Source organism: Struthio camelus, chromosome 12, assembly GCF_040807025.1.
Source record: "Struthio camelus isolate bStrCam1 chromosome 12, bStrCam1.hap1, whole genome shotgun sequence".
Classification (NCBI taxonomy): Eukaryota; Metazoa; Chordata; class Aves; order Struthioniformes; family Struthionidae; genus Struthio; species Struthio camelus.
The window spans coordinates 20,581,547-20,607,392 of NC_090953.1; the positions used below are offsets into that span (position 1 = coordinate 20,581,547).

Sequence of the window (25,846 nt, forward strand, 5' to 3'; positions counted from 1 at the left end):
GGTTTCTATTTCAGTTACTACTCACTGCATCATATTTTATTTCCACCGGCTGTGATTCAATTGCAAGACTCTGGTCAGCAGTACTATCCTCTGGGTTTATATTAAACTCTATCTTAAGTAGAGAAGACTTCTTATCCCCTATGGAAGCCACAAGGGATGGTACAGTGTTTTCTTGTCTCAGGCCTGTAATATACCAGTTTTCAAGCTTTGCTTCCACCCTAAAGATAACAAATATTTAAATATTATTTAATTATAGCACAGAACACAGTTCTATCTGAGAAAGACATACAAGATTAGAAAACCTTTGGTAAAGGAAAACACAAAACAAACTTAGCTGCACAGGAATAACGTACCACATAGTTAAGAAAAAGTTACAATAATAAATAGGAAAAATAAATTAAATAGGAGGCAAGCTGTTCACAGCAACACAACAGTGATGTTTTCTTTTTATGTCCTGTCAGCTGGACAGAACGGACTCAACTTAACTTTCAAGCGCAAGTTTATTAAGGGTTATTAAGAGAATCAGTTACAAGAGAACTGAGAGGTAGAATATTTATACTACAGGTAAAAATAAAGAGTAGTAATGTTAACTGTTACCTATTCATTTCAAAACAAGTTATGGACAGTCTCACTCTCTTTGATGCAAATGGAAATTCTTTACCGTCAACTTCATTAGGAACAGGTTCATTAGGAACAAAGGTAAGTAGGGTCAGCAGTAAAATGCCTGTGAAAGTCAGTCACGCAAGCACCCCCAAACCAGACAAACTTCATTCAACTTCAGAAGTACATATTAGATAAGCAACCGTTTTTATGGTCCTGGGTCTATACAACCAGAATTCCTTCACTCCCTTGACCACCCCTTCTCTCCGCCCCCCTCCTTGACTTTGGGGAGCAACACAGTTTGGGCATAATTAAGATCATGGCTCCATTAAGATGGCCTGGTTACATTTTTTCAGAAACTGCTAATCAACGCAAGTGTCTTTTCTACTGTTTCAATCATGCCAATTATATGGCATGCATTTATGTAAAATATTTTCAACCTTTTTTTATTTTTGGGCAGCATTCAGGCCGCACCTTTAATATTCCTCAAAATGGTTTTCACCAACATATTTCAAGAGTCAGCAGCTGAGCTGGTGAGCTCATGCACAAAGTCAGAAGAGGAAGGAAATATAAATTAAAGCATGAAAAGTGCACAGACTCATTTTCCAGACACTAAAAATCTTATTCGCTTACTGCATAAGGCAATAATTTTTCTTCAACACTACTCGCGTGACCTTATCTTAAAACATAGGAAGGGCTTAGTAACCTCCTAACCACAACACAGAGGGGGGCACATTTGTCATTTCTGTAGGAAGTTAACAGTACATTCAGCAGCTTTATGAGAGTGTACTAGCCAGATCATTTCATACCGCTTAAATATCAACTCCCAAAATGAATATTCAGCACTTCAACATTTGGATTCAAGAAATAGCTTATTAATGTTCATGAAGACTAATAGCGTTACATTCTTCATTCCTCTCTACATTATTTACCACGTAAGGGACAGCAACTTTTCAAATTCCTTACAAAAATAGTGAAAATACAGAATATCTGTAATTTTAATAAGTCAATATACAATATAATGCATTGCCCGGGGGGGGGGGGGGGGGGGGGGGATCAAGTTGGAAAAAGAAGAGATGTTTCTACAAAAAGAAAATACCAAGCTAATTACTTTATGGCTTGTGCTCCTGGGCGCTGCGATATTTTGGTACTCAGATCAATTATCTGTACTTTAAGAGTTTCTGGCGTGTTCTTGTCTTCTTTAATTGTAAGAGATGTACTTAGCAGCTTCAGTGTCACAACATGGGCAACATACTAGCGAGAAGGACAGAAAATTGAGCTTAGTTATCTTGACGTCAATAATTTCTCAGAATTTCTAATTTAAACTTATCTGTGAAATGTGGTACTTAGAGTAGCTAAAGGTAATGCATACATCCCCACCTGGGAAGCTAAGCATAAAGCCTTTACCTTCATTCAACCCCGATCAGTCATTTCTGTAACATAAAACAGTATTTCAAACAACGCAGAGTATAACTAATCTGTATCTCTTGTGAGGAGGCATAGGCTTTTTTTTTTTCAAGCTGTGAAAGCAAGCGTAGCTATGCTATATTCAATGCAGAGCTAGCAAACTCAAAATCATCATAATCACACCACATAATTATATTTTAGAAGACATTGTATAGATGCCTTTGTCGCTCTTGCTGTTGAATTGTCAGGTACTGACCTTGTCAAGAATGGGTTTTGCCTTCCTGAGACAAATACCATTCAGTGACCTTGCCAATCAGAAACTTAAGAATCAAACAATACTTCCTATTTGAATTTAGAGCCTGAACGTTTCTTCACCATACTGAGAGGTATGAAACCACCTATTTGTCCAAATAAGGAAGTTTTTCCACACAGGGAAGCAAGGAATGGGTGAAATAAGCAGAAAAATGCAACAGTACTGGACACTGTTTGGATCACGTCTCTTCTATGTTGGTAAGAGATGCTCACTACTGCTCTGCTCTTTTCAGTTTGACAAGAACACAAACTCATCACTGCACAGAGGCCTAGATCCTGCCATTCAAGTAATTCTGAGCTTCCTCCTGTGATGCACAAGCAGAATTATGATTTACACTTAACATAAATGTATAAGGTTGGAGCAGGGTTTTTTGGGGGTGGGGTCAGGGGCAGGTTTCATAAAAGAAATAAAAAGAAAATGGGAGAGGTGGGGACAGGGGAGAAATGATATCCTGCTTAAAACAAAACAAAACAAAACTCCTAATGTAAAAAGTGCTTCTGTAAATGATGAGCAACTCTAAGTAGAGTCACCGGTCACGTTAAGATTTAAAACTAGAACGGTAACAACATTCACAGGAAATGAGTACGTTGAGGGAAACCTTAACCTTTGGCGTTTTCTTAGTTGTGTACTTCCAAGCTTTCTTTCAATAAGCTCTCCCAAAAATATCATGCCTATACAGTTTATCTTTTATTCCTTTGCCTAACAATCCAACAAAATCTGACACGTAAAAACGTACTTTTGAAGTTATACCTTCCTTTTTGTGGTAGAAACAAGTACTACAACAGAAGTCTGTTTAATTCAAATGATATACTAATCATTAGAACAAATGTTTCAAAGAAACATAACATGATGCTTTGAACAGAAACCTCCCCGAAATTTATAAATATTAGACTAAACAGGAAACAATCATGTGTTAATGCTTACCTTTATACAAACATCTATTCAACTATCAGAATCAAACTGACTTTTTAGATTTAAAAATTAACAAGACGACTATACAGACTAATTCAATTTTCACTACAACACGTTGCAGGAAATAGATACAATGAAAAGCCAAATACGGAATCTTTTTTCATTTACAGTCAGTTTTTTATTCTCTTTTAAGTTTGCAAACAGGTATCTTCTATCTTTCAGCTCCTGATACTTCTAAATCACTCCGGCATAGGGTTGTGCACAAGGCATAAGAGCATCCAAGGAAACATTAGCCATTCTTCACGTTTTCTGAAAAATTTTTTTTTGTAACCACCTTTGTACATTCAACACAGACTGGATTTGCACTGACAAATATTCTATCAGTTATCGCTTTTCTTAAGGCGAATTAGCATTAGAAATACTAATTTTTTAGCATCCTCATAAAAGTTGCCTACCTGCTTTGGTAAGGAAAGGTGATGGGAGCTGTCACTATATCCAATAGCAGTAAAAAGCTTAGCTTTCTCTTCTGGTGTCATTAGCTCATCAATAGCTTAAAAATAAACAAATTCATGCATTTACACTTTGATTAGTAACTGTAACTTATTCTCATTTAACATGTCTACTGTACTTTATTCAAGTTCAGCTGAAACATCAAGCTTATCTTCTGATTCTCCATATTGCCGTAAGTTCCATATTATAAATTTATGTACATAGAATCGGTCTTCTTATATGGTGTTAAGTATGTAGCATACACATCAACATCATTTATACTGCAAGAGGACCCAAAATTCCTAATAATCAAAATAACTTTGAGGAGTACTATTAGAATTTCTGGTTCTGATAGCAGATTACCAGAACATCGTAAAATTCTGATTGTTTCCTTTTACACAACAGCTATAACCTCAACACTTGTTTCCCTCACAAAGACTCTGAAACGCTTATGGCCGTTTCAGAAGCATGCCTTATTTGTCAACTCAATATTCATCAATGCTAATTAATACTACAACATGAATCAATATTGCATGGGATTGTCTTTCCCTTGCTTTCTCCTCCTGTATAGCAGGACGTATAACATACTAACTTGCTTCTCACTGTGTATAAAAACTTAAAATGTACATAAGATTAGCGTATTTCGGCTTAAACCTACTTTCAGGAACCGATGATTCTTCATCTTCCTTTTTTCTCGATTCTTTCTTACCCCAGAAACCACCAAACCAGCCTCCACTTTTTTTTTCTACTTCAGTGGCTTTCTTCTTAAGTAATTTTTGTCCTGCTCTTATTATCTACAAGTTAGACATTAAAATATAGAATAATAATACACTGTTTTCCCATAAGTAATATATGTAGTATGCTGAACAGACATTTAACTGCAAGACAGAAATACCAGAGATTAAGAATGCTTTGGCTTACACACCAGATAGAAGCAAAAAGAGGAGCTGAGGGAGAAAATAAGTACATCATTTTGCATGGCTTCTCTCTTTCATTTTGTGCATTTCACTACCATTTAGACTACAAAAAGGCAAGAACCATGTGCAAAAAGAACAAATGTAAGAGGAAACATGAAGCAATTGCATTTTTTAAATCCAATTTGTTAATACAGTAACAAGCCTAAAGACTGATCCTGTATCACTAGGTATATTTTGAACTTTTTAACCATATCATACTTTCAATTTTAAAAATGGAAGTCTGACGAGAAACATCTCAAAAATAAGCAACATCATTTTTCCACCTTCATTTCACACAAATCCTGGACGCCTTCCTTGACAAATACTTATGTTTCATTGTCATGAACAGTAATGCCACAATGCAAATAGAGAGGCTAATTTTAGTGCTAGGAAAACAGTTAACCAGTGGCATGCTCTCAGAAGGTTATTCTGAGCTTACTCACGGCGTGCTAGGTGTTTTTGATCTCAGCTGCAGATACAGCACTTTTCATACCATTATAACAGACAACTCAGTGCTAACAGTGATTTCCAAAGTCAAATGCAGCTAGTAACTTCATCTGCCTTTTAATGATTTTCTCAGAGTGGTTTTCCAATTAGATTGCCAGTCTTCTAAAAAGGGACCAGATTATATCAAGGTAGGTAGTATAGGAACAGCTGCACATGTTTGATCTCACAGTTACATACCAGTCTTGAAATAACAGAAGTCAAAGGAAGAAAGGAGAAGGAAAAAAAAAAAATTAAATCATCACCCCACACAGTGGCCTGAATGGTATCAAGTGGATAGCAGGAACACTTTGCGCACACGTAGTTCCTACTGAGGTGTTTCCGAACTGGTTTGGAAATTGGTTTACTCCTGTCCTGGAAAGTTAGGTGACTTGTCTTTTCTCCTCCCCATCCAGTCATACTCTTATCACCAACAAGTTTTTCAAAATATGATCATGACAGAACAATTCTGTTTAAAATGTTACTGTATTACTGAAAAGAACTGATTAACTTACTTCTTACCTCAACTTGTGCTTGTTGTCTTGCTAAAATTATGTTGAAGACATCAAGTTTTCTTTCTAAGTCCTATAAAATATACAGTGAAATCATTTGCCTTTGAAGCACGTTTAAAAAAGAAAGAAAGAAAAAAAAGCTCACCACTACAACTCCTCTACTAGCCTTTTCACATCCACATGAATTTCTTTCTAGACATGCTTCTTTTCTTTCATGCGTATACCTGCTGCAGAAGTTCCCTAGAAGATGAAACCTGATGCACAGCAGTCCAACTGTTTTAAAATAGAGCACTTTTCCACTTCAGTAAATGCAAAGCTCAGTAATATATAACCAAAAAAGGGTAACTTAAATAGCACTTCACCATTACTTTCTTTCTTTCCATAAGAGGTTGCTTTATACTCCAAACTTCAGATTAAAACTGTATTTCCGCAGAGCTCTTGTGCACTAGTAAAACCACTAACCATGATTACTGTCGTATATAAAGAATTATCCAATAAAGCCCCCAAAACATGCATACATACTTCCTCTGAAGCAACAATCTCACCAGTATCATTTGAATGTTAGCAGGTGTCATGTTTAAAGTGATTTTAACTTAGTCCAGCTTTATCTTTGAAAGGCAGAAGTTATCACCACTAAGGTTAGTTCAGGCTTCTGAAAGAAGCTAAACAAGGGAAAAGCTACAGAAACTAAACAAGGGAAAAGCTACATCTCTTTCTGATGTTTATGGCTCTAACCAAAACACATACTTATGGACTCAACACTCCATTACACTCTGCGCAGATATTCATATAGCTACCTATTATCCTCATCCATCTCAAAACATACTAAAAAATTGGCATTTAATACAAAATCTTAAGAGACTGCTCTTTAATTCCTAAGCCAATGCTGCAGGAAAAAGAGAGATTTCTTGTCTTAAAAACAGCCATGTTCAATGGTTAAAGGCCTAATAAAAAACAGGAAAAATTCAGTAGTAAAACATCAACTATGTCTACCGAACCAAGAAATATACTGCTATAGCAACCCCACGTACCTGAATTTGCCTCTGTGTTTCTTCTGACAGTTTACTCTGTGTCAGCTTGTTCTTGTACACATTTTTATAACTCCTCAGAAGCTGCCTATGTTTTTTTATGTTACTCCACGACCACATACGAGTATGTCTCTTAATATGAACTTCCAGAACACTGTTACCTGCATATTTCCACCTACAATAATTCCACACTTGTGAGTAAGTTCCCGTTTCATTTTGTGCATTACAACTCAAAATCAAGTTACAGAGGCAGTTAATCAATGTGCAAATATTTTGTTCACAACTTGCCATGTAAGTAGCTTTGCTTATAAAGAAAGTTTAATGGTTTCAACATTTGCTTTTGAAAGATGGACTCATAGGTTATATTTAATGACTGAAGGACTACACATCAACACTCTCTATTGACTGTGCGTTTGTAAATTTGGGCGGTAACAGCTTTAAGTACACAGTCCTTAAAACTAAAGCACTTCAATAATCAGCATCAGTTAAGTATTTTGAAAAAACCCACAGAATTTATCAGCTCAAAACTTGAACTAAAAAATGAACTAAAACTGCAGCTGACATACATGTTTCCCTCGTAATATATTTGATAAGGTTTTTTTTTCTAAACCCTTTCTGAAATTATCTTCTAACTGCAAGAGGGAACACTGGCATTTAGCTTTGAGATTATGGGGGCAAGGTCAGCCTTGCATGCTGATTTTCATTTGGTTCTTTCATACGACCTCTCCTGCAAACTTGCTTATACTTAGCTAAGCAAAGCACTGTTAAAGCAATAATGATATGTGCAATCAGTAACCACCAAGCAGAATGAAGAGACTAGAGTCCAGTGTCTCCCAAAGAATGCATGAACATATGCAGCTTACCATTGTTTAGCATTGTTATGGAGAGATACATTTGGTCTGAATCTTCTGTATGGTGCATTGCGAACCATGTAATCTACAGACTCCAGAAGATCTATCATGCTGAGGTACTAAAGACATGAAAACAAGTTTCTCAGGAGAAGTTCGTATTTTCTTACGCAGAGTGTTTAAAATATGCATACATTTACCAGAGTCTTCAGTATTCCTCAAAGTATATAGAAACGTAGGCCTATGCACTTCCATCGGCACAGAAAATAGACCAACGATACTCGCTGATCTCAGAGAACACCATGATATGAATTTCAGGTTCCCCTGAAGGCCAGAAACAATTTGTATTTTCTGTTAGTCTGCTCACCAGCAAGTGTCAGACTTTCTGAAACTGATCTTATTTTCTTCCTCTGTTCATAACTTATTTTCCTAATTTGAAACAACTTTTGCATTAGTTGCTGCCACTGGTACTGTTACGAACACAGCTTACACTTTAATGTGAACAAGAGCTTTAAAAAAAAAAAAAAGTATGTAAACAAACTAACCATAAATAATCAGAGTAACCTGCAACACTGCTGGGGAGCTATCTAAAGGAGCTACTGGATACATCAGTGGGCTCTGCTGCCAAAGTCAATATAGTTTATTCATTCCCACCTTTGTATCTTGTCATCCCTTCAGTTACAGTATTGGCTCACAGTTTTATCAGATAAAGCAGAATAAGGGTTACTCATAAGAATCATTCCATTTGCTATGTGAAAAAAATGCTACTTTAAGTGCTGAATATGTGTCAGGGGACCTCACCAGAGAATCCACAGATAACAGAACAGAGTCAGTGTGTCAGGATCTACCACCAGGACGTGCCTGTTCCCGTGGCTCCTGCTACACAGTTTAGACAGTCTACTCACATATGAACAGAAATTCCCAAAGAACAATGTTTTTAAGCAAACAAACACAAAAGAATCCTACAGCTCTTGTCACAAATCCTAGAATAAGTGATGACAGATATCAAGCCAGCTTACCTGTGGCTTAGTGAGCTCAACAGCAATTCTCTGAACTTCTACATTGCAATCAAGCTTGGGAGTTTTCAGTTCTACTTCTGCATATGGGTTGATGTAGAGTCTTGCAGAGGCTGATACTGGTCTGAAAACTTAAAGATAAAAATTTCAGAAGCCATTTCAAAGTACTTTCTTCTGCTACATGATAGAACTGTGAAGAGACAAACTACACCAACCACTTAATAGGGATAACCCGTATGCTTAAGACCCACAAATTCATCACGCAACTCTTATCAAAAATGAAGTCAGCCCAGCAGCCATCAAAAGGCATACAAGCTCTAAGCTGTTACATTATGTTAAGGCTTTGGTAAAATAAAGCTAGTTAGGTCACGCCTATGTGATCAGACCAGTCTGTTGTCCGCTAACGTGCTCACAACAGCTGTATATTCACTCATTTCTATTTTACTTACTATACTGGTAGTCTTTAGGCTGGTTACTGCTACACGGAATTCCTCTTTTCAGTTGATCCTGCAAAGAAATACAATACTGACTAGCAATTGCTGAAGAGTATTACTTGTGGATGGCTCTCCAAGCTTTGAGTAGATCAACTCAAATTCACGTTTACTCTGCAGGTGTGCTTGTTTTTTTTAAATGGGAAATCTAATGCAACACAAGTACTTTAACAGTAAAGAGTTTTAATATTGGCTTTCTCCAGATTAAAAAAAAAAAATCTAAGCTTTTCATATCAAGAGAAGCTTAGTGCAGTCTTCAAATTCCCTCATAATCTTGCAGATTTAGAAATATATAGTTCATGTACACATTTACATATGTAATGTAACAGACAAACTGTTTTGTTTTTAAACTCATAGAATGTGAATATACACTTAGGGAACCTTCAGCCTTTCCTGTTGTTTAGCATATGGTTATAACACTTGAATCTTCTTGTATTCTGTAGCTAAGAGAGGAACTCAAGATATTGAGAGTCTTATTTCAAGACGAGGTCTGTCCTGTGCTATAATTCTTCAGCAGTCTTTCCAGAATGCTATATTCATAGTGAAGTATTTTATCTAGTTTCAGAATTGCAATGGCACAATCAGTTAAAGCAGAAGGCCTGCTTTTAGAAATACATACACATTAGTTATTACATAAGGGTAAATGAAGTGCTTGTTCCTGTTACATTTTATAACAACGATACGCACCATGACCCACAGACCATTGCAGATTTTTTTAATTACATCTATATTTTAGATTATGCTCTAATACATTTAATTACTGCAGTTCAGCTAACAGGTTTACCTAGCCTTGTTCACAGGAATCCAAAAATCCCTACAACTACCGTAGTAGTTACTGCAGCTGAGTATGAGGTTATTTATAGTTACTTGCCAATAGGCCTCAGCATCCCTCTAACCTGCTACAAACTGCTAGACCGTGTTTGGTTTCTAGGCTAAGCTCTATGTGACAGAACTGTAGTTGTTGAGTTTCAACACTTATTTTAGGAAGCCTCCCCCTCCCCCACAAAATTCACTGAAAGGAACTCTTGTTACTTAAAAATAGGAATGAAAAAGAACGTTTCCTGAACACTCATGCTTTTAAGCTATTGTGAAAACGTAACTAGCAGTTTGATCCAACACCATCTCTAAAACAAAATATTTCGCTCTCATGAATATAGAGGACACTGTGCTTCAACTAAAGTCTGAAATTCACTTAAGGTTTTTTGAGGCATGCTGGATTTCTTTTTGTCCCTTAATTCATACACAATTACTCTGTGGGCCACAATTCCTCCGTGCAAATACTCCAAATTCTAACAAGAGTTTATTTTAATCTTAAAGATGTAGTCACGTGAGACAATTTGAAAACTTGCTGCTGTAAGACGCAGCCCCCAACTCCCATCCTTCCTAACTGTGGAGTCTGCTCCCTGCTTTGTTATAGTACTGAACTTTTATGACACCCCCCCTCCCCCCCCACCATGAGCTGTCTAGCTAAGAAGAAATAACACAGAGAAAGCAGCAGAGCTGTAGGAGGAGTAAGATGGGAACTGGTTTGCCTCTAAGCAGCATCAAGATGTTTAAGCATCTCAGACCTCTCATCTGCTGTAGCTTGTGCGCCTCTTTTCCAAAAACCTTGAATATCTGCCTACTAAAAATTCTTAGGTCTTTATCAGGCAGTCGTTTGACCCCGATTACCCTATTATTATCAAAACCATTGCAAGCAACCTCCATGTTTAGAGAAATGAAGCCCCCTTCTTTCTCTGCCCTCCCAAGGGAAGTCTAAGGAAAAAAAGACTACCTGCTTCTTTCACCAGGGAGCTGAGCCACAGAAAGAAATCCTGCACTCAGCTGCAAGAAAAAGGCAAAGAACTAGAAGAAAAAGTTAACTTGTCATGCCACTAGCCTTTGCGGGCATGCAGCTCCCCATCAACATGGGAGCTTCTTTGCCTCTTTCTTCCCAGGAGGGCAGGGAGGCAGGATAAGTTATGATGAAAGAAAAGGGTTTATAAAGAGTTGAATGTGAGTTTTAAGTATCAACAAGATCAAAACAAATCAGCAGTGGAAGACTAATTCTGAATAAACCCCAGTAACTTCTATTTCTTAGGGTAGCACCATGCAAGCCCGAGGAAGAACCCAAAACTGACCCGAATACCTTTTGTTTTAAACATTTTGTCTAAAACATATTTCATGAAAGAAATTACTATTGTTAGGACAAACAGTTATGGTTTCCCTTCAAAGCCTGACTTACACCCGGGACATGTTTTACGTTCACATTGCTTAATGGAAAGAAGAAAAGATACTAATGGTTGTTTTTACCAGGAAAGTATTTCGCAACTACAAATTTCAAGCTACTCCTTTTCCCAGTTCCTTATTTAAAAACTGGCTTGCTTTTTTAGAAAAGGTATATTTTCTAATCAAAATATTTGCATTTCAACTTATTTCCTGTCTACTGATCCATATTACTAAAAGCTAGCTTTCAATGAGATTATTAAATATGTAATAGTTAATCTCACAAACAGCCATATGCTCATGTTATTTAAACATGAAGACTGCTGTACGAAAGTGACAGATTGCTAAGGATTACATAGCTTATTATCACTATAAGGCAGACCAATTAGCCACTATGATAAATCTTACTAATCAAAATGTGTTATTTGAACGCTTCATTTAGTCCATATACTTGTTGTAAAATCCTGAAAGTCAGGACTTAAGAAGTAAAACAGAGGATTTACAAAAGTGATCTTTTGCCCATGCTGAATTCCGTTCTTCCCCCGTGTTTCTTCAACTCTTCTCAAGTGTGTTCTGAGCTTACTCCTACTCTCCCTCTCTTCTCCCTTTAGGCACGGGGCCTTAACGTTGCCAGATTCAGGAGCAAAGGACACACAGAAGACTAAGCATAAATGACAGATTTTTTTTTTAAACTGATAGAAATTCTGCACTGAACAGTCAAAAGATGCGCAACAATCAAATAACAGAGATGATGCTGGCATGCAGGCTGACACCAGTACACAGACCAAAATTGGTACGGGTTTCCAGAACTGGAAAAATCAGAAGTGGGAAGTTGCTTTGACTCAATAGGTGATCACAGCACTGGACATTGTCTGCTACGTTGTTCTGTATTTATGTGGAAGAAACATAGCAGTTTTGGGAAACGGGAAACTCAGTTTTATAATCAGAGGGCAAGATTCTCAGCTCTTTCAGAAAGCGTGCATTAAAATCTTGATCGATGATGGACTAGAAAATGGACTACTTCCTGACACACAATTCAAGTGCAACAAAAACACACCAGCACTTTACCTTCGCTTGCAGCTTTGCCTATTTAGTTGATAGTAAACTGAACTCTCCTCAAAAAGAACTGAGGCCTAAGCTGCCCAACAGTGTCACGTAAGCCCATAAAGCCATCTGTCCATAGGCATGTCAAAGACTGATTCACCAAGGACCTTTCTGACAGTGATGGTATGACATATTTGAAGCAGTCAGGCTTTTGCTGCTTTCTATTGAAGAACCACGTATTCTGCACAAGTCAGTTTGCATTTACATTTCACTTCAAACTGAATGGAAAAAAAAAAAAAAAAGAGAAAACGGTCTACAGACGAGCTAAGACACTAAGAACTGACAGTATTATGAACAAATAACCACTGACTTCTGGGTAAGCCCGAAGAGTCTATAGCTAAAGTAACTTCACTATTATTTAAAATATATAAATATCTTTGCTAAACTAAAAAGTCAGAAGTGGAAGCGCACTGAGGCGATTTAGCTCTTCAAACAACTAAAGAAAAGATATTGTATGATTGGAAAAGAAATCAATATATTGATACTATTTTCAACATACAATGAATTTATGCCCCAATCTTGAGGCAATAAAAAAAGCCCTACAACGAGAGCCAGAACAAAAACAAAAGAAGGGCTTCGGTTTCCAGTTTCACATAAGATTCATGGAATATTAAGCAATTGACTGGTTTTAACATATAACAGCTTTGAAACAACACCCCAGTCCAGTAGCAAGTCCACCAGGTTAACCACGTAAGTATATATTTTGTTAAGAAAAAAAGAGATACTCGTAAAAGATAAGCACAACAGAAGACAAGGAAATGAGCAGCGTTTGGAGCCTTCCATCCTTACGGTTTAGAAGACAAAGTACAAGGACACACACAACACATGCATAACCCTTATAAACCATGGATAATAATGCATCAATAATGGATCAATTTTTGCACAAATAGCACTTATTCACACCAGAAATGGCATGCAGATATACAGACAGTAAACACTGCACATCTAACCTTCTCCACAGTAAAATGAAAAGAGATTCAGACAAACTAAGAACAGTTATCAGAGGTCTACTATTCCAAGTGAGGTAAAGCAACTTTTCCATAACCCCTTCTGAAATTTAAGATATTCAGTAACGTAACACCCAACAGCTCACCAGAGTAACTAATGGCTTCTCATTACCTAAAAAGTAAGCTAACTCCTTTAACCACGTTAATCAAGCAGCCGCTTGAAATAAAGTTCTTAACAGAAATGGTGCTTTGGCAAATCAGAAGCCCTCAACCACTATAGAAAAAAAGGATGTTTGCCCTCAGACACAATTGATGTCTGTATAGCTGTCCTATTCACAATGTCAAAGCTCCCCATACCAGAGTTCCTCTTCCATCAAAGTGTTATGAGATAACATAGCAATGAAGTGAAAACAAAACAAGTACTTCATGTACTTACAGTATTAAAAGTTGCAACGTTCTACTACTCATCCAGCTAACAGCAACTCAAAACATAAACAACTTAGAGAAACTAGAGATAGCCTCCTGTAAGCCCATACACCTAAATTTTATTTTATTCTTCCCCTATAATTACCCTTTTAAAATATCTACCTCTTGCTCTGTCCAGATTTACACTCATGGTCCTCGTTCTGCCTCTCATCTTTTGCACTGGAGTACTATCATCTATTCCTCTCCAGTCTCAGCATCACCCAAGTTAGCTTCACTAGGTCCTGTTTCTAGCATCACAATATCTCCTTCTCATCTGTATCCTTCCACATAGTGCGCCTTACCAATGTTCCACCCAAACTCATTTTAAGAGGTTTTCATTAGCAGCCCGGATTTATCTTTCACATTTAAAGCTGTGACCCTCTTTTATTACAGTAGCTATATAATAACTCATATAGCTCACATCTTTAATATACAGTACCAGGTAAGCAGCAAGAAGTCAAGATGAATTCAATAGAGCTGATTTCACAAACTCCATTTCTGCATATTTCTAAACAGAAATGAGTCAATAACATATGGAGTTAACAACAAATATTAGCCGTCAACGGTACAATGGATTAAGATATAACCCTGGTATGAGAATACAGCTGACTAAAATAAGGGGCATAGAAACAAAAAACCAAAAAATTACTATAGGGCACTTGGCAATACTACAGTAACTGTGGAACATACAACCGTCTAATGCATTTCCTTCTACATTACCAATATTTGTTCACGGGAGCCATGATAATACATTTTGCTTTCCACATTCCAGTAAACACTGAGGCTGTCCAGGCACAAAAGCTGTGAAAAAAAGAAAGCGTTCAGCAGATTCCATACTCAGTATTCAATCCATTCTATGAAGTTAGCTTTCCACTTCTGAAAACGGAAACCAAACTAAAGAGAACTAGACAAAAATTCTACCGTAAGCACTGAGACTAACTTAATCTTTTAATACTATTTTTGAAATAAAAATTAACTAGTTAAAAATGTACTTCAGAAAACACACAAGTACTTGCACCTGCACAGTCTGATTAAACACAACTCTGGATTAAGAAAAAAAAAAAAATTGGCCTGAGAAAGAAGCCAGGATTCTTTAACCTTTCTTACAACAATCCTATCGTTTCTTAGATCTTCGAACACTCATTTCGGCAAGTGTGAATCCCAAATACGTGTTAGGTGCACAGACCAGAGCAGGAACTGGCAATGGCAATTTAATATAAATATTTGAAATTGTAGTTACTATGCAAATTTAAGACTTGCTGCATAATGCATTTAACGAATGGATCAATGTTTGCATTTAGGGCAAATTTTTTAAACTACGAAGTTGAAAGTTATGCCTTGCATAAAACCAGTCATTTTGGTTCTCCCTTCTGTCTGGATATAAAGCAAAATTAAGAAAAAGGACAGGAGAATTGGCAAAATAATGTGCTTTTTCCAATTTTTACTTAGAACTCCAGACTCCCAAGATCAGCTTCTCACATCACTTTTGAAGTAGTTAGGGAAAACATACATTACCTTGTATATTATTTTTGCAGCTTCATTCAGAATAGAAGGTGTCCAATTCTCATTTGTTGTCTAAAAGTTAGAAGTAATATAAATCATTCTTTGTATCTTATTTAGTACATTTGAGGTTTTATCCTCTACTTTCAGGCACAAAATGCATCATCATTTTGGTGCTACCAGACAACAACAGAAGTCAATTTCTTTAGAATGCATACACATCAGCAAAACTCAACACTGAAATTTTCAGCCTTTTTTAAATTTCAGCTCCTTATCCCATCTATAAAATCCTTAACATCTAACAGAAACAAGGATTAACTGAAATTTTCTCCTCCCTTTCTCAAAAGCCTGGCAAAATACCACATTTCCATTATCACAAAGTAATATTTGTCCTAATTTACTTACTAGCCCTGGAAATAACCTACCCTATGAAGGTAAACACTTTCAGCTAGTTTTAAAGATGACTTGGATCATAAGAACCAAAGGCTAACCTTGGAAAGCCTGAACTTCCACAACAGTCTTCCGTTCTGCCCATAAAAACATTTAAGTACCATTTGCATGCATGAAAGATTGTTTAAACTTCCAGATACATACAAACTTTGATCACATTACATATAACTTTTTCTTTCAGCTACCCAGCCAAAGACAGTTAAACCAAATACGTAAGCACATGCACACACGCTCTTGCGCACATTACCAATAAGCTAAGTTCACCCAATGTCATTCCCAAAGAAAGTGGGCGCTGTGGATCTGTGATCTACAAAAACAGAAAAAAGAACAGCTGTTTATCTCCTCCGCCCACACAACAAAGATGCACCATTTCAATAAAATCAGCTCAAATTCTGAACTGTTTTGAGGGTCTTCCTCTGCTTAACAAAACTAGCTGGAGTATTCTTAGAACTCTACAAGTTGGGCCAAAACTAATATGGCTGTGGTATAAAGGTTTAAGACTTAAATCCCAAAGTTCCCTTTCAACATCTAATAATCTTTGTATGGGAAAGAAAATGGTACCAAAATAGATTTGGAAACAATCTACATCTAATCCTTCCCTTTTACATGCAACTATCTCATCAAAAACTGCCTTAACCTGCTTCACAAAGGAAGCTGGAAGTGGGATGGAATAGTCTCAGTTGTGTTTATATAAAGATTTTCAATCATCAATTAAGTATTTTAACCATTTGCTTTCTGACTCATCTCTAACCCCCACCGGTTCCTGCCGTTCTGTATCTCATCTAGTACACTGAAAAATTCTGTACTTCAATTGCACGCACTAACGTGTGAGAAACGGCCACTATCCACATCTAGTGAGGGACACACCATCAAACAGGGCAAAAGAGAAAATATCTATTTCATGTATCCAAGGTATTTATAGCTTTCAGTCATACTTGAGGTATTTTACCCGAAGAGGCACAGAAGAAGTCAGTATCAATTTATTTCTAGGGACTGCATAATCATCACTGTACTGGAGTCTAAAATGAAGAAAAGGTGTTCCAGGTACTTACATCATCTTCATATTTAACATGAATGCCTGTAATTTTGACTTGCACATTTTTTATAACTTGAGTTGCAAGTTTTTCTAAAAAAGTATCTTTTTTCTCTTCCTTTGGTTTATCTACAGGAAAAAAAAAGTCAGCATTCAGTACTTTAGTCCCATCTTGAGTTTAACCATATCAACAACTATTTGAATGAAAACTTAATGTTTACTCTAATGTAAATACTTGACACTTAATTGTTTGCATTTTTCTCTTAGCCTAAAAAGGATAAACACAATTAGAAAGTTCAATGTCCTGTCCGTCTGTACCCCCACAGAACTCTTTCTTCTGTTAATTACAGAGCACGTCACATGAACGTAACTTTCCTGTACATCCATATTCCGAAGACGTAACTTTACCTGAATGTACACAACATGCAACTACACCAAAGTTTACGCCCAAATTTCAATCAAAACCATTTAGCTTGCAAAACAGTTTTCTGTTGGTGGTGGTGGTGGGTTTTTTTTGGTAAACGTACCTCAGCCCACTCCTTTCAAGATAAAAGATTCTCCCTTAAGACTCCCTCAGCAATTAACTAGCAATTTCAACTAGGTAATAGATAAGAAGGTGTAATTCAGCACTAAATACCTTTGAATAACCAAGTGAAGATAATGTTTGCACAATAAAAGATCAGTCCATTACAGCCTTTTATAGCACACTGAAGATGTTAAAATGCTTGCATATGATATATAAAAAAAAAAACAAGAGTTACCTTGTGCAATACTACATTTCTTCCATAGCAGACTCATACTGTGGCCAGTTAAGCTAGATCCTCACAGAACTTTTCTATGCCATGTAGTGATAATTGAACTTACTCTGAATAAGATAGGGTAGCAGAAGCAGCATACATGCAGGACTCACCCAAGATAAACATATATGCATGCTGGAAAAAACTAAGAATTTACAACACTCTCACTGCTTAAAAACATAACTCTAAAATGTTATCTCAGATCGTGTCTTAACATTTTAGCTAAAATATAGGTTAGCTGCCTTTTACCTCGTCTTGTACAGTACCTACTTCACAAAGTCGGTGTCACAGTGAAGCGCCACAGATAAGCCTATCGAGCTTGTATAGTTTTGTAGGAAATGCTACCGATGGCTCAAGCTGAAGACATATACGTGGCTATCCATGTACAGAGAAATAAGGACCACACATTACGACTAAATTTAGGGTTGCACTCAGTTTTATTTCCAGACTACATTAACTATTTATAACGTTTTACTTATGCAACGCATGCAGAGTAACACAAATATATAACTTTGTATATCTTCCTAAAAAAACCTGGAATTAATTTTTTTTCCTTTATGCTATAAGAGAGGTTCAGAAGACTCCAGTAAAAACATTTTGTCTCTGCACATGATATAATAATTCTATTCAAGAAGGCAATTGACTTCAAGTAAAAGAATCAGTCAGGAACACCAAGAAGAAGCAAAAACTTTATACCACTTTTATATGCACCTCACACTCTTCCTCCCATTAATCATTCCTTCACAATTCCCGCTTGATATTAACAGAAAGTAATATGACAAAGAAGAAAAAAGGGCAGAGAAGCATGCATTCAAGCTTCACATCTTTCAAGTAGCTGTAGTGCAAACAGGCAACTCATTAACGTTTTTCTAACTAAATGCAGCTAACAGCAGCAATAAAAACCTGGTGATTCACAAAATTCATCCAGTTTTTACTCTGTTTATTAGCTTACGCTGCTCCTTCCGAGTTCAGATAAGTAACAATATCTCTACATGGGATACGGCAACCCACGCAAAAGTCACACACTACTGCTGAAGGCTTTTGTTTTGGTAGTCATGGGCTGTGATTATCTTCTCTTAAAGGAGAGACATCAACTTCACTGCTGTCAGAATGTCAGTCATAACAGTATGTTAGCTATTTAGAACAGATGCTAAAAAGATAGCTGAAAGACTTTACTACTGTATTATCAGTATATTATCAATAGAACTATTTATATAACTTTTATTGTAATATTATGAAAATTAGACTAGCAGACATCATCTCTTTCACATGCAGTTTTTACAACAGCCAAGTTCAGGCTCATTTGATTCAGAGAACAGGGAAACATCAAAAAGAGCTCTCTCTAGTTTGTGTCCTCACTTTCCAAAATGAGATAAAATATCAGTGGCCATATACCCAAGACTAGGAGAAACTAATCCAAACAAAGCACAAAAAAAAAGCCAAAAAACCCAAAACTACACACCACACACACACAAAACAAAAAACTACATCTATATATTTTACCCACCTTTTGAATGACCATGACCTCTAAAGGGTTTCTTAAAGTGTTTTTTATACTTTTTACGCTTACGTCCTTTTTCAGTGCAAGCAATTTTTGTGAGAAAAAGATAACATTCAAGTTAGTAAAGCAGAAATGTAAGAAAATATAGGGAGAAAAAAGAAAGAAAGAAAAGTACAGTTTGTCTTAAAGCAGAATGCCTTTGGTGAGCTCTCATTAAAAGCTTTGGAAGAATTTCAGAGCTGTTAAGGAAGCAGACAGCTACACTTCACAACATAGAACATAATTGTTTATAGCTAATTTATATGCACATTCACTTTTCCAGAAGCAACTTCAGTCTTGGGGAAGCAACTTAAGTCTTGGTTATTTGTAGGTTGTTTAGGTTTAAAGTTCCACTAAACTAAGCAGTCAGAAAAAACTTCACATTAAGTATCCAAACATCCATTAGATCAATGGTCCTGTAAACTGTAAGGTCAAGATATTAATTTAACTTTCATATATTCCTTATACAACTTCTGAAGCGTTTGAGGAACTACAAATAAGCACCAGACTTCTCTGAAGCATTTGAGAAACTACAAAGAAGCACCAGGCTTCTCTATAAATACACACATATCAGACTTTTTCGTGAATTCATTACATAAACAACTTGTGGATCAATTAAGTATGAAAAGAACAGAAAATAGAACTACAGAATAATTATTCTGAAAGGGGTAGCAAAATTCTAAAGGTGAAAAACTGCTTCTTAGAACCCTAGTGAATAACTTTGTAATCCAATAATGTTTGTTTTTAATTTTAACTGATGCCTCAGGCAGAGGTATAATTGGCATATCTGAACAGCTAACAATGTACATGACTTCAGGAAAAAAACACAAGAGGCTTCCACCATACAATGGCACAACTTCCAAATTAAGATTCTCAAGATGTACACAGAAACCTAAATAGTACTTCTCAATGATTCTCCCACTAATCAACAGCAGGGGATGAATGTGATCTGGAAGAATTGTAGTTATAAACGCACAAAAGGCATGCACAAATAATGATTCTTTAAAAGGATTTGTGAAATTAAATCTACTATTTACATATGCTTTCTAAAGAAAGTTAGTTTGGTCAGTTACACTGTTTCTTTCCCCTCTCCACCCACATAGAGGAAGATGAAGTTAGCAACAGACTGGCCTGTGCTTAATATTTTAAACTTCTGGCATAAGAAAGGCACGTACTGCTAGAGCAAGAAGGAAGCAAGTCCAACAGCCTGTTTAATTTAAGGGAAGACCTTTATTTTGCATTACTTGCATGCTTGTTCAAATAAAGGAGAAAGTGCCTCCCAAGATTACCACCTGCCTTGCACTTATATGGTGGTCACTCTACAAAGAACAAAAAAAAAAAAAAACCTGCACCAAATACAAACAATGCTTTCTTTTGGACGGTTCATTTTAGGAGTACAAGGAATCCTCTATAGCGGATATTTAAAAAGAACCTCCTTCAGTTAGAGAATTTGTAGTTCTCAGGCATTCAATCACATGCAAGACAAAACAAAGGCAACATGATTTTTCTCTTGACCACTTGCATCCATAACTATGGAGAGATTAAACACAGTCCAAGCCTGAGTTTAACCTCATTCTGAATTTGCACTCAGACAAAAGCCTGCTAAGGAATTTTGGCTAAGAATAGTCTTCTACTGAAAATTTAACTCAAGGAAAAAAAAAAAAAAAAAAGTACAGCAAATACAACATAATAACAACTCGCTCTGAATTTCACTGCAGACAGTTTCCTTGCTTAATCTGAGAGTAATCCAAACAAACAAAACCACGGAAATGCATGCTAAATGTCTTCCGTCTTCTATGGCTCATTTCACCTGTTCAAAGTTTTAAGACAGCCTGAACTTGAAATAATGGTAACTTTAAATAATGGTAATTATCCTCCATTCTCAGACTACTTAATGTACTTTTTTTTTTTTTAATTGCAAGAAAACATTGTCAGCCTTCTATGAACTTGAACTCCACGTGGCTGATGGAGATCTTTCTAAATGTACTGTCTTTTTGAATAGCCACTCAATTACGCAGCACCAATCATTATAAGTTTACTCTTAAATTCACAATCATTAAAATCTTATTTCTGGAACCACCAATATGTGGATGCTTACCAAAGTCCTGTTGCCTCATTTCTACATATGCCATTTGGGTGTTGGTTTCTTTCATTTGCTAGATTTAAGTAGCAGTTAACCATGCATACCCACCAGGCTTGATGTCCTTGTAAATCAGTTTCTCCAACCCATACAAGGAATCTGGTGAATGAGTGCCTTGGTCCACATGGCAGCAAATAACCAGAAAAATGCATTTTTTTTTTAAATAAATGATTTCATGTCAAGTTCATAAAATTCACATGCTAAGTTACTATTTCCATATAACATCCGATAGTCAGAATCAAAGCTTCAGAATAATTAGTTTCAAAGATTATTTACATATGTCAAATTACGCAGTTTTCATTTTACTTCTAACCAGCAAAAGGCAAGAGTTGGAAGCTTTGGTCTCTATATACAAGTTCTGATAATGACAGACATCAGTTGCTTAGAAAACAGGAAATAATGTTTTGCCAGCTTATGTCAGCAGACCTTGTTATCACTTCCAATCACATTGTACTAACTATACAGTGATATGATCAGTTTGTTCAAAATTTGAGTAGCGTGTCTTAAAAAAAAAAAAAAAAAACCTCAGAACTTTCTGTGTTAAGAGATTCTTAAATAAACACAAGTACTGCATTAAGATTATATACACATTAAAGTATGCTGAGTACTAACCACAAAAGCAAATACAGCTAAAAATTCCTGGACTCTGATGATTTTATATTCGGTATATTTCTTAAATTGTCAGCAGCTACAGTGTGTTCCTGAAGGCCAACAGAAAGGATTCCTTATGAATTCATGCTGCAGTAGTGCAACTTGAGCCCTAAGACTTTTACATCTAGCAAAGGCAAGAGATCTGCTCGTGCAGGAACTGCACGAGTCCTCCCGAGTACAATATTCAAGTACAAGACCAGAAACAAGCCAGAAACAAAGCCACTGTACCACTGAAATGTGAGGCCACAGTACGAGTGAGAACTACAGTTTAAAGTAATCTAGGTTGAATGATCCTTTGCCTTTTCTTCCCCAAGGCTGAAAGTTTAGTACTGCATCTCCACAAATCACGACTCAATTTAATTCTAGTTCTCGGCATGAGGAATCAAACTACTGAGGTATCATTTTAATATAAATAATTTATTCAAAAGCCTTAGAAATGCTGGATGTAGTAAGCTGCCACTTAGGGGGAAAAAAAAAAAAAAAAAAGGACAGACTTCTGTTCCTCTAAAACACAGTATCGCATTATTAGACATCCGTATATTAAAACTCTAAAGCAAGATAATGTCTCACGCAATGCAGCTTCTATCTTCAGTCCTAACTCTCCAGCGCTTTAAAGTATACACACATACACATATACACACACACACACAGTGCTTTAAAGTATACATACATATACACACACATACACGAAAACACCAGATGATCAAATTCCCATTTCCAATGGAAGTTAAACGGACAATTGAACGGTAAATTACATAAGCGACATTTGTTTCAGGCTTCAGAGAAACAAAAAAAAAAAAAGACTTTTCAAAGAACTGTAGTAAGATTAGCTAGATACTTGAAAAACGTAAGATTTAGCAAGTCAGCCACAAAACAAGGCTTTTCTTTCATATCACAGCCTAAGGTCCCAAATTCTGATAGAGGTTTGCATTATTAACTTAGTACCTTTTTCTGCTGCTTTCTGCAAGGCTTCCTCAATTCTCGCAAGTTCCTTTTGTTTATTATCTTGCAAGTATTTTTCTTCCTTCTCTGCATCATATTTAATACCTGCAAGGCAAGTTGGGACAGCTTTAATCCTAAATTTGGAGCACTGCACTGCTCTTCAAATATTATTTATATATATAATTACATTATTTATATATATAATATTATAAAATGAAGCAACACATACCACATTCAACATTATCTCATATATTCAACATTATCTCATATAAGACAAAGACATTCGGCAACACAAAGGCTATTCTCGGTCTAACCATTGAAACCTGCATCCCACCTCTGGAATTCATACTCTTAGGTAGTTAACATGCACAAGGATCCTACCAATGTTTAAGCATTATACCACAAGAGATGCAGCAATCACAATGAAGAACCTTTCCACATCCTTAAAAAGGTGGAAATTCAGACTCCTTTAAGGGTGGACTCTGCAATACAATGCAGGTTGCAAGCTCTGCTATACCTACATTTAATGCTCTAGAAATCTGAAAGTCTACTTAATATACCAGAGTTTCTGATTTCAGAGAAAACAAATCAAATTCTCTGATCTTCTTTCCTCTCCTTAAAAATCAGTTCCAACGGAATTACTACTTTTATTGCTAAGATGCACTACTTCATGTAACAGTCCAAGTATCTAGACCACGCAAACAAAAAAAATGGGTTCACAGTAAGTGCCCTTCAGAGGGAGCCTCTCTGTTCAATTCAACTTAAAATGGATACACCCAAGGATTTCCATAACAGCAACAGGTGCTGTTTCCTGCCACCCTTCTTGCACTCATTTACCAGCATTTGTCTAGAAATCTCCTTGAGTGAACAGAATGTACAAATGGCAGCTTATGTGAACTACTTGCTATTATGTACTCAATTACATGGTACCCTTCAATACTTTTTTCTCTTCCGTTATTTTATTTCACAGCATTCTTGAACAGTTTACGTACTTGCTCCAGGAACTATGAGAAGATACAAGCCTTCTAGAGTTGCAACAACTGCCTCACCATACAAATTCTTCCAAGGAATCTTCAGAGTAAGTTTATCTAAACAAACAAAAATGTAGTTACTTCAAGGCAAAAATCTATCCTGAGTTTAGGCTGAACAATGCTTCAGTTAGTGAAGGGCATTAGCCCCATTTCTTGAAGTTCCACACGCCTCAGAAGGCGAGGCGGGACCTGTGTGGGCCTAAGCAGCTTGTACAGCTCTTGAAGAGAGAAAATACATGCGTAGAAAATAAGCCACCGATTTAAGCAAGTAGATGCAGTTTGAGTCACAAGACTTCAGATCAAAAAGTAAGATCATGACTGGAGTTTAATTTGCTGGGATGAACATGATTTTGCAAGGACACTGAAGAAATATGATGGATTCCTCTCCCATGAAGGCTTCATTTGAAAAAGCAATGCCGAGCACTAGTGAAAGCCATCTTTAACAATGTATTTCAGAGTTCCTTAACTGCTAGCACTATTTGCCAACTTTTCAAAAATCTTAAGTTATTCATATTGATAATGTAACTTTTAAAAAGCCACACACATTTTGCTTGTACCGAACAGCTCCCTTAATCATTCATGTATCTGGAAAGAACCTCTTAGACTTGTTTTTCATACCTAGCCTGTACAGGCTAGGATCAAACAACATTCTATGACTTCATTAGCATAGTCACAGCAGACATCTACACCAGTCTCAACAGCAAGTAAAATTACAGAGATCACCCTCTCTAAGAAAGCTTAATAAAAGAAATTCAGGAGCAAGACTCATCTTAAGAACTGTACTAAAATTTCAATCTTAAGATTTTTGGCGAAACAACAACTCACCTATTTGACCAACTTTTACTTTAAAAGGTACATCTAGTTCACTCTGTAAAAAAAAGAAAAGTATTAAACAGGCCAATATATTTTAAAGATAATTTGGTTACACAGCAAAATCTATTATCTTTACTCATGTTAAAACTATTCTCTAAGAATTGAAGTTCCAGAATAGGAGCGGTTCTCCATATGACAGAGTTCTAATTATTTAGCGATCCTCTCATGAACACAGGAATCCATAAATATAATATGGTTTGTAAAATCTATAGAAATGAAGCAGCTAAACATTTCCAGTAATACTCTCCTGAAAGTGTAATAATGCCTTGCTCCAAAAGGTATTAAAAAATAAAATTTTATCTACACGTGGTAACTTAATTCTGCATTTTCATTAGTTTGCCACATAGGTCTTTTGTTTATGATAATCAGCACAATACCTAATTTTTCCAAATATATATAAAAAGCCTCACTAAGAACAATGTTAAGTTCTATGCAAAACTCCTGCCAAACATCAACAGGCTAGGCTTCAAGATAGGAAGAACAAGTGAGCAATTACCATAAATTAAAATCTGACCAAGGATCTCATCTATAGAGCCTACAGCAAAACGAGGAATATAATCACTGGTTAAAAAAAATCCACTCAAATTCAAAAGCAAAGATTCAAAATGAAGTTAAAACATTGTGATTTAACTAATCTTACAGAGAATTTCCAGCTGGTACTTCCCCTAGCTGCTGTCAGTTTCCTTTCCCTACTTAAAGAAAGTATTTTCCAGAACTCTCTTCCACTTTGACTTCTCTTCAGGCCTTTGAACCGTAGTCAATTACTTAAAAAGAATGCCAATCTCAAAGGTTATAAGTAGCAAACCTATTTTCCCAAATGAAATAGGTGTAAACCTGTCCTCCTCCCGCATACTAGAAAACAGCCTCGACTCCCCCTCTACAATTTAAAAATAGTTAACTGCGCTGCCCCAAAAAACTGATTAATATCGCCCCAATTAACATCTCAGCCAAATTTCCAGTTTTTAAAAAGTGTCCTGAGCTACAATGAAGATCTAACATTAGACAGTGTTAATTAAAGAACACCCCCCCCCTTTTTTTTTTTTTTTTTAATTTAAGCGACAAAACTAGCAACAATACTTTTTTGGCATGTTCTTCATCTAGCGACTCAAAGAA

The 25,846-nt window shown here is 36.3% G+C and overlaps 1 protein-coding gene across 5 annotated transcripts in view; it reads right to left on the minus strand.

Annotated features, from left to right (window-relative positions):
• VPS13C (vacuolar protein sorting 13 homolog C) overlaps window positions 1-25,846 on the minus strand; it is a 100,388-nt gene that overhangs the window by 70,265 nt on the left and 4,277 nt on the right. For 3 of the 5 annotated variants that reach the window (XM_068958197.1, XM_068958198.1, XM_068958196.1), the window contains exons 3-19: window positions 24,686-24,728; window positions 23,822-23,917; window positions 22,833-22,934; window positions 21,288-21,350; window positions 16,779-16,888; window positions 15,974-16,033; window positions 15,292-15,351; window positions 14,497-14,577; window positions 9,014-9,071; window positions 8,568-8,695; window positions 7,564-7,670; window positions 6,704-6,875; window positions 5,683-5,745; window positions 4,380-4,515; window positions 3,688-3,782; window positions 1,712-1,854; window positions 26-218 (exon numbers count right to left, since the gene is read on the minus strand). In XM_068958197.1, the coding sequence (XP_068814298.1) occupies window positions 26-218; window positions 1,712-1,854; window positions 3,688-3,782; window positions 4,380-4,515; window positions 5,683-5,745; window positions 6,704-6,875; window positions 7,564-7,670; window positions 8,568-8,695; window positions 9,014-9,071; window positions 14,497-14,577; window positions 15,292-15,351; window positions 15,974-16,033; window positions 16,779-16,888; window positions 21,288-21,350; window positions 22,833-22,934; window positions 23,822-23,917; window positions 24,686-24,728 (1,710 nt within the window). Of the gene's footprint in view, window positions 1-25; window positions 219-1,711; window positions 1,855-3,687; window positions 3,783-4,379; window positions 4,516-5,682; window positions 5,746-6,703; window positions 6,876-7,563; window positions 7,671-8,567; window positions 8,696-9,013; window positions 9,072-14,496; window positions 14,578-15,291; window positions 15,352-15,973; window positions 16,034-16,778; window positions 16,889-21,287; window positions 21,351-22,832; window positions 22,935-23,821; window positions 23,918-24,685; window positions 24,729-25,846 lie in introns of those variants that run through there. The other 2 variants (XM_068958199.1, XM_068958201.1) reach the window with 2 other exon arrangements.